The sequence below is a fragment of the Podarcis erhardii genome (assembly GCF_964252035.2).
Source record: "Podarcis erhardii genome assembly, chromosome: 2".
NCBI classification, from domain to species: Eukaryota; Metazoa; Chordata; class Lepidosauria; order Squamata; family Lacertidae; genus Podarcis; species Podarcis erhardii.
This window is the reverse complement of record NC_138498.1, coordinates 111,037,828-111,047,257: the sequence shown is the minus strand read 5'-3', so window position 1 is coordinate 111,047,257 and position 9,430 is coordinate 111,037,828. Positions and strand designations below refer to the sequence as shown.

The window sequence follows — 9,430 nt, the reverse complement described above, 5'->3', positions numbered from 1 at the left end:
GGGCTGGTTCAATTCAGTATTATTATTTTTTGTCCTCCATGCTACCTGTTCTGACCTACCCAAAGCCTGCAGATTTGTGGGCAAATGTGACACATAAACAATGCAATTGTCTTATTGTTTATTATTACATTTCCATCCTACCTTTCCTCAAAGGAACTCAGGGAGATGTGCATGGTTTCCCCATCTTCCCCTCTAGCCTCACACGGCCCAGTGACAAGGAGCCAGCTCCTAGGTGCCAAGGTCCCTTCGCCTCCCCCCTAAAATATTTGAAGAGCTGGCCGCTCCCAAAGTTGATGGGCGTTGCCATTCAAATAGTGTGCATCTGCCACATCGTGCGATTGATTGTGCAGGGTGGGGCTTACCTGCCTCCCTCCCCACTATTTTATTCAGGTTGGCACCCCTACCCTGTGATAAGGATAAGAAACTACAGGTGGCTTGAGAAAGCTAAGAGGTGCATCCAAAATCTAGCTTCCTTGAAGGCAGAACTACATGTTGCTTTCTAGACATCAACCAGGTGTTTCCAAACTTGAATTTGCTGCTATTTCTAGGGGAGAAATTTGCTGCTATTTCTAGGGGTGGCATAGAGTTGCTTAGCTCTAGCTGTGCCTGCTGTTTTTACCCTGAAGGCCATTCCACTCCCCTCTCCATGGGGAATATAGGGTGCCCCATTTTAGATTATTCTGGGGACAGGATGCTTAAAGATAGAGATTGTGTTTACCTATACAGAGCAAAGGAAATCCAACAAGCCAAATGACAAGGGTCATTCATATGGCCTGTCCAGGAAGCATCACCCACATTCTCAATTCAGAGATATTTGCCCACTGTAACATCATTGTATAGCTAACTCTGATTGGCTAATAATAATAATAATAATAATAATAATAATAATAATTTATTGTTTATACCCCACCCATTTGGCTGGGCTTCCCCAGCCACTCAGGGAGGCTTCCAACAAAGGATTAAAAATACATTAAAACATCAGTCATTAAAAACTTCCCTAAACAAAGCTGCCTTCAGATGTCTTCTAAATGTAAGAGAGTTGTTTATTTCTTTGACATCTGATGGGAGGGTGTTCCACAGGGTGGGCGCCACCACTGAGAAGGCCCTCTGCCTGGTTCCCGGTAACTTCACTTCTCACAGTGAGGGAACTGCCAGAAGGGCCTCGGCGCTGGACCTCAGTGTCTGGGCAGAATGATGGAGGTGGAGACGCTCCTTCGGGTATACTGGGCCGAGGCCATTTAGGACTTTAAAGGTCAGCACCAACACTTTGAATTGTGCTCGGAAACGTACTGGGAGCCAATGTGGGTCTTTCAATGTTATGTGGTCTTCGTGGCTGCTCCCAGTCACCAGTCTAGCTGCCACATTCTGGATTAGTTGTAGCTACATAGCTGAGACATTGTCACATTCACTATGTGACCCATGACTGGTTCAGAGCATTCCAAGAAGGAGGAAAAAGCCTTCACCAGAAGGTGGATTACATACAAAATGCGAGAGAATCGTGAACAAACAGCAATGACGAGAGATGAAAACGTCTGACCATTAAGAGAGTTTTGGGGAAATTGGCTTCCCAAATCCTAGGTTTTTGGCTCAAAAACCAATCCTACAAACATCCCTACTATTCATGGGACCAGGGGCAGCCTATATTTTAACAGAGGCTAAAGCATCCCATCGAGGGTCCTTCATACTAGCTTGTGAAACGCTGCCTCTGAGATCCTTATATAGCCATCCGAAGCCTGGTGTTAAAATTTCTGCCAAAAGATTTAGCAATAGTTAATCTCTGGGTGACAGGAGCTGGGTGTTCATGACAAGAGATGGTTCTGCCTGTGATTTGTTATGGTTGCTTCTTGTTCTGTGCTTTTTGGACATCGTTTTTTGTTGTTCCTCGTGAACCACCCTAGAGCAGAAAGGCAGTGCAGAAAAGTGTTAACTAACTAAACAAACCAACTACCCAACTTCATGCTTAGTCAGTCATACACTGTAAACGAGCCCAACTAGTATTTTGGATTGCTGGCCGTGATGATTTAAAATTTGCTGACACCCAGGAATCAAAAAGTATAAGGAGATGGGCACAAGAGGTTGGCTCTGTAAAACTACTTGGGCGGGGGAGCACCTGAATACCAAATTAATCTCTTAAAATGAAGTGTGGGCCATTTATGTTTCCAAAATCAGATTGGCTCAGGAAAGTATTTTGGGGAAATAGCTTGGCTTATTTCCATTGCCAATGCAATTCAATTTGGGGTGGAGCTTGTTCTTTACTCTCTTGGACCTTAAAACCCAATCACAGTCCAGTTATCTTGCAACCTTTATTCTTAAGATTTTGATAAAACTGAATGACAAAGACCCAAAGCCATTGAGCAGCTTGATTATCTCGGATCTAAGCTTCTGCAGAAGAAGTAACTAGAAACCTACTTCAGCTGTTGCAAACTCTGAAGTCTGACAGCCTAATACTCACCATTTTTACTGAAAATGTTCCAATCCCATCCATCAAGACAGGAGTGGAGAACTTGTGGTGCCCCGGACTACAACTCCCATCATCCCAGACCGTTAGCCATGTTGGGGGTTGATGGGAACTGGAGTCCATCAACACATGGAAGCCCTCAGATCCCCTGTCCTTGCTTTCAGATAATCTGCTTGCTGGTTCAACAGGCTTAACCTGGGATGGCCTACCTCCAGAATGCCACTCTAGGTTTTTATGACCTACCAAGGCTTGAGGAGAAGGTAACTTCTGTGACATGAGACTTCCTGAGAAGCAGGACATGAGACAGAACATGTGTTCTTGTCCGTGAGGTAGAGAGGCCGACCTGTGGCAAAGCAGAGATGTTTCTGGTACAGTTCTGAATGTTTCTGGTACAGTTCTCTATAAAGAATTGGGATTTATGTGTGTTTGTGACCTGAACTAGGAGAGAGGGTGCTTGACCTTGTTCACCAACATTTTTTGTTCTCTTTTCTCAACAGCTGCCCAGCTGTTAGGAGGAGGAGGTGACTCCCTCAGCATAGGAGGGGAAAACGGAGCCCCGGGTGGCTCTCTCAACTTAGGGGACGGATCCGCTGGTGGCTCCCTCAACTTAGGAGGAGGAGCGGACGGAGGCCTTGGTGGCCTCCTCTCAGGAAATGGAGGCCTTGGTGGTCTCCTCTCAGGAGGGGGAGGGGGAACAACCCCACCCCCTACGACGACAACGACAACGACGCCATCAACAACCACAACGACGGGTAAGATTCTATCTCTTTCTGAAAACATACGAAACAGCTGGCCATGAGAGGCCAGCTTTGTTTGTTTGTTTGTTTGTTTGTTTGTTTGTTTGTTTGTTTGTTTACAGTATTTACCACCCTCTGTAGCACTGCCCTCCGGTGGCCATTTTTTGCCTCAGAAACTTTATGCTGTGTAATGATGTAGTGTTGTTTTGAGGGTGGTTTGTGAGGGGTGGGGGGTGGGGATGGCAGCCACCAATGGCTCATAGCTTCCATTTTTCTCTGTCACTGCTTTCCTCTGTGTTTTTTCTTTCTTTCTTTGCCACTGCTATGAAATACAGCAGGAGATATTTTCTGCCACAGCCCCACTTTTTGCCTCCCCACTCTACCACCCCACATTTAAGCAAAAGCTGTGCCTTTTCTCTTATACCGTGGTACCTCGGGTTACATACGCTTCAGGTTACATACGCTTCAGGTTACATACTCCACTAACCCAGAAATAGTGCTTCAGGTTAAGAACTTTGTTTCAGGATGAGAACAGAAATCGTGCTCTGGCGGTGTGGCGGCAGCAGGAGACCCCATTAGCTAAAGTGGTGCTTCAGGTTAAGAACAGTTTCCGGTTAAGTACGGACCTCCAGAATGAATTAAGTACTTAACCCGAGGTACCACTGTAATACAACCTGGAGATGGGTCAGCTGTAGAGAGCTGGTCACACTGGTAACGTTTCACCACGTAAAGTCGTTTTATGTTGTCCTCTTGCGAGATGAAATGACATTCCACAGCATTCATGTCTGTCCCTGCTTTTGCTTTCTGCCAACTGAAGCCACCACCACAACTCCGCCCACCACCACCACCACCACGACTCCGACCACCACCACCACCACGACTCCAACAACTACCACTACTGGTAAGATTGATTCCAATGTAACTCATAGACAGCCATCCGGGTAGAGTGATTAGAAAGTTACTTTTATTTTATTTATTTATTACACTGCCCTTCATTGAGAGACCCCAGGGCAGTTCACAGAATAAATGCAACGTAAAACACAAGAAAATAATTAAACCGAGACATAAAAACAATAAGCCCCCACCTCACCGCAGATACAATTAGAAGGCTGTAGGATATTAACCAGCCTGCTTGAAGAGGAATTCGAACTGTGGCCTCCTAAAAGACTATATATATACGTGCGCACACAAATTGTACACCACCCTTCATCTGAGGATCTCAGGGGTGTTAAAAATATAAAGTAAAAACACAAAAGACACAATAAAAGCAAGAGCAAAACAAACACACCAGGGCTGGATTTAGGTTTGATGAGGCCCTAAGCTACTGAAGATAATGGGGCCCTTTATATGCCCAGCTGTCCTTTGTCAACAACAAATTGTTGCTGTTTTGGTGTTGAATCTATGCTATATGGGAACTTATGCACCTGATAGATAGCTAAAGCCATTTGCACATGTTGCCATGCAACCAGTCCATGCAGAATATAGGCACCCTATATACAGAAATGAGCAAACCAGTGATATTTTAGGGAGCAGGCTAGCAGGTGGGGCCCATTACTAGCATCATAGGAGCCTACACAACACAAAACAATGTTGCTGTATGTAGGTTTTATTTTATTTGTTTTTTATCTTATATTTTGGAAATGTACATCCGAGTTTTTTCCCCTTTAATTTTTTGGGGGGCCCCAAAAAGAGTGGGGCCCTAAGCTATAGCTTGTTTAGCTTATACGTAAATCTGGCACTGCCCCCAACACATTTAAAAGGACATTGGATGTCAATCAGCTGAAGGCCTAGTTGAAGGGGAACATTTTGTCTGGCACCTAAAGATATATAATGAAGGCACCAGGAGAACCTCCCTGGGGAGAGTGTTGCACAAATGGGGAGCCACTGCAGAGAAGGCCCATTCTCATGTTGCCACCCTCCAGACCTCTCGTGGAGGAGCCAGACGAAGGGCCTCAGATGATGAACAAAGAGTCCGGGTTGGTTTATATGGGGAGTGGTAGTCCTTGAGGTAAGAAGCGGTCCCTGAAATTGGACTACAACCCAGGGTAGGGTCAGCAATAGTAAGCTAGTCACTTTGACAACATTTCACCAAGTAAAGTCCTTTTTCATTCTCCGCTTGCAAGCTGAAATGGCATTCTGCAGCATTCATGCATGTCCTTGCCCCTTGTTTTCTGCCAACAGAAACCACCACCACAACTCCGACCACCACCAGCACCACCCATGGTAAGAATGATTCCAATGTAACTCAGAGAGAGCCAGCCTCGTAGAGTGATTAGAGAGTGGGACAGTGGCTGCAGAGATTCAGGTTCAAATCCTCACTTGGCCATGAAGGCCCACTGGGCTTCGCCTTGGGCTGGCCAGCCTACCACAAAGGGTTGTTGAAAGGATACGATGAAGGGTTCCACCTAAATCCACAAGATTCCACCTAAACATTAGGAAGAACTTCCTGACAGTAAGAGCTGTTCGACAGTGGAATTTGCTGCCAAGGAGTGTGGTGGAGTCTCCTTCTTTGGAGGTCTTTAAGCAGAGGCTTGACAACCATATGTCAGGAGTGCTCTGATGGTGTTTCCTGCTTGGCAGGGGGTTGGACTCGATGGCCCTTGTGGTCTCTTCCAACTCTATGATTCTATTCTATTCTAAGGGCAGAAAATGATGCCTGCTACTTTGAGATCTTTGGCAGTGGAGTCTTTCATCAGCAGTGCTGGGAGAGAGGCAATGATTGCTAATTCCACCTTCATCCCACCCCCACCCCCATAGCTCTACACCACCTCTCAGGCTTTCTCAAAGGGTCCCTCAAACCCTCTAGAGCAGATTTTAGGGATGCGGTCATCAAATAGTCGTTTAGAATCTAAAGTTTGCTTAACCTTAGGAGCAACCCTACCCTTGCCCGGTGATCGTACGCTGAGGAACGGGTTATGCTGCAAATCAGTAGGCTGGAGAATAATAAGGGTATTGGCCTCAATTTGTTCTCCTTCTAGCTTTCCTTTGTCCTACAGAACCTACAACCGCTTCAGATCATGTATCGCTTGCGCCCTGGGCCCTTTCCCTGATTGTTCTGGGCTGTATTGGTGCAGGCATGGCGATTGTTGGAACAGCTTTAACAGTAAGTATGTGGTATGGGGTGGTTTTTTTTAAGGTCGTCACTGCACTGATCACCATGGGGGGGTGTATTAGGGGATGAGAAGGAGGAGACAAATCTCCTCCCTGAGGTGTGAAAAAGAAACTATCGGATCTTTCCCTTCAAAGGCCCTGTGCTCACTTATCTGATCCTAGGTGTATGTGTGAGTCAGCTTGAGGGACTTACCATACGTTGAGATGCATCACAATGGAAAACATTCAAGGGCATCCCCATGTTTCTGACCCTTGCAAAGAGCATTTCCTAAATTCATTCAGGGATTTTTTTAAAATCCCTGTTCTTCAACCCCAAATGTCCCTCTGAGTGGCTCACAATGATCCAGTATTGAGCCCCTGCCCTCAGGCTCGCACATCTAAAGTATACGACCTTCCAAATTTATGGTATACTTAGAGAAAACTGTACATAAATAAAGACACTCACAGGACTGAAATAAAACTCATAACGTTTATTATAAACGTTTGGTTAGACCACAAGATGTAATGCTGTAATATAATAAGGAATGTATGTCTAAAGTATAATACAAAAATTTATTAAGGAATTATAGACATTTATAGAATGTGTATATAGTAATCACGCTTAAGTAAGAGCAATATAGAGAAGCCAGAAGAGGCGTGGGGGGGAGTTAATTCGGATAAGATGGAGAATAATATTGTTAAGCTGTATTGTTTAAGATATTTGGAAAAAAAAATAATAAAAATTATTGGGGGGGATATAAAATTAAATATACGACCTAAAAGGAAAAGGAGTTGGGAGGAAGGAGGAAGGAAGCAAAGTTGGGTACTTGTTCTTAAGGACAAGATCCTTTTCACGGCCAACAGTTCACTGGAAGGGGGAGCTGAAAGTTTCATGTTTCTCAGCTGGGGAAAGGATTGTAAACAGTGGTGTCAAAAAGAAACAGAAGGGAAAGCCGTTCAGTTTTCCCTTGGAGAAATTATGACGAACCCTTCCCCGAATTCCAGTTGAGTGCTGTCCCAACCAAGTTTCATTCTAGAAATCATTCCGAAAGTACAGAACAGCAGAATAGTGAGTGAAATTCAGCTGTAACAGGCCCTGTTGCTATCCCCTAAGCAGGCATAGAGGGCAGGTCTTCCATGGAAAAAATCAACACAATTGTGTATTCCTCCTCCCTATCTCCAGGGGGAGCCATTTCCAAAAAAATTATAGTAAGACAAAAGGGAGGTGAGCCAGGAGACATTGGATTTAGCTTGCATTTAACGGTGGATCTTTCTGATCCACACTTCCTGAAATAAGTCATGAACCGAAACACAACCCTCCTTCAAAATCTGCACTTCTCTCAATGTTGCAATGTGGTTCTTCAGTAATGTAATGAATATAAAAATGCATATACTAGGGTAAAATGAGCATTAGAATGCACAAATTCGTGAAAACAGCATACAAAAGTGAATTATATTAAGGGAAATTGCTTTGCAAAAATGTGCATAGGAGGCAAAATTGCATGCAAAAATGCAGGTGAATTTTCATGAGTTTGGTTTTTTTTAAAAAAAAATCACAAACTGACATGGACATATGGAGAAATGAATGAAAGAGGTGGGGAAACAAGAAACTGAAACTGACCGATTTGGCTGTCGCTAGGTGAACATAACTTAATGTATTAACTCCTTTTCATTTTTCTAAGGTCTGCTACTGTCTGAAAATGAGAAAATCTCAACAACAGAACACATGTGGGTCAGGAGGAAGCTATGTTCCGCATGCTATGCCGTGCGGGAAATTTTGAGAAGCCACGCAATGGAGATGGTATAATCAGATGGGAATGTGCCAAGTAACCGACCTGCTCAGTTGCTGCTGCTTGAATTAACATATACTCAGGACATTCTGCTTCCTACACTTCGCAGGGCTCAGATTATAAATATTTTTGAATAAGGACCATGCATTTGCTTACAACCAGGCCAGGACATCTTTACACTTCCTTGACATCTGCTGTGGTTCGTTCTCCAGCGTCTGGTGTGAAGACTGCCTCTTAAGGTTCTATTCTTAGCTAATATCCATTCATAGAACTTGACGTGGTGTGGAGAACCTTTGTCCCTCTGGATGTTGTGGAACTACAACTCCCATCAGCCCCAGCAAGCATGGCCAATGTCCAGGGATGATGGAAATTGTAGCTCAGAAACATCTGGAGGGACCACAACTTGTCTAACCCTTACTATTGCCTTACTACTGTATACCACTGGCCCTTTCCCAGGCAAGGGAACAAACCTTTAATAAATATGCAACCAAGAGAATAGCAAGCGTCCTGTAGGGACCCGGTTTACTAAAACCACAGTACAGTAAGACAGACTTGCCAATGTGGTTTCACATCTCTCCCTGATAGCTTGCTAGGAGTCCAGAATGATTGCTTGATGTTTCTTTAGTGGGAACTGATGACAAGAGATATTCACCTGATAGCTGGGAATCTCTCTCCAGCCATTGGAATTAATACTCAACAGATTGTGGGATGGTGACTCCTTCCAGCAGGTGTGCGAAGAACACAATCTGAATGTAGCATGCAATTTGGATTTAGAAAGAACCACAGAGAAAGAGAATTTTGGAGCTGCAAGTTGGCTGAAGGTGAATCACCTTGGATGCAGGGAGTCTTTCCAGGATTCTGATGCAAGCTAGTGGATTTGCTGCACGCTATACTAGTGCTTATTTGCTTCTGCTGTGCTATTATTTGTATATTTGTAAATAAACAGATATTACAAAAGCATCATAATATTTCAGTGCTCTTTCATCCAAAGGAAAATAAATTCTGTTGTACGACCTCCGGAGTCCTCATTATTTGTTGGAAGCACAGAGCCCTTAACAATATGAAATGCAAGAATTTTTTTTATTATTTTTTTTGGCAGGAAACATTTATCAATGTATGGTAAACAATATCTGATGGTAAAAAGTTCGCACAAGTAGGATGAAACAGATATATACAGGATACCCTTAGAGAAGAGGAATCAATATACCATTGAATAAAGCAAATGGAAGATCTGCAAAGTCAGGCACAAGACAGAGAGAGAGAGAGAGAGAGAGAGAGAGAGAGAGAGGAAGACCAAACAATGTGCTGAAACACATAAGGCAGATGGCGCCACCTAGCCACCAAACTCAGATCAG

At 44.1% G+C, this 9,430-nt stretch overlaps 1 protein-coding gene across 3 annotated transcripts; it reads left to right on the top strand.

Moving 5' to 3' along the window:
* Positions 1-2,613: 2,613 nt before the first annotated feature.
* Positions 2,614-8,986, top strand: LOC309337295 (uncharacterized protein). Of its 3 annotated transcripts, none has more exons than XM_081854079.1 (6): positions 2,614-2,718; positions 2,956-3,210; positions 4,013-4,096; positions 5,377-5,418; positions 6,192-6,298; positions 7,968-8,986. In XM_081854079.1, the coding sequence occupies exons 2-5, from the start codon at positions 3,112-3,114 to the stop codon at positions 6,243-6,245; spliced, it is 279 nt and encodes a 92-aa protein (XP_081710205.1). In that variant the 5' UTR covers positions 2,614-2,718; positions 2,956-3,111; the 3' UTR covers positions 6,246-6,298; positions 7,968-8,986. The 3 variants fall into 3 exon arrangements, with proteins under 3 accessions (XP_081710205.1, XP_081710204.1, XP_081710203.1); XM_081854078.1 differs by having other exon boundaries at positions 6,174-6,298; XM_081854077.1 differs by lacking the exons at positions 2,614-2,718; positions 2,956-3,210 and having other exon boundaries at positions 3,445-4,096.
* Positions 8,987-9,430: the final 444 nt, after the last annotated feature.

Excerpts from the sequence above, each read along its gene's own strand:
- LOC309337295 (XM_081854077.1), top strand. The coding sequence starts at position 3,958 with ATGACATTCCACAGCATTCATGTCTGTCCCTGCTTTTGCTTTCTGCCA. Across the intron at positions 4,097-5,376 it reads TCCAACAACTACCACTACTG|AAACCACCACCACAACTCCG; the intron begins GTAAGATTGATT and ends TTCTGCCAACAG. Across the intron at positions 5,419-6,191 it reads CACCACCAGCACCACCCATG|AACCTACAACCGCTTCAGAT; the intron begins GTAAGAATGATT and ends TTTGTCCTACAG.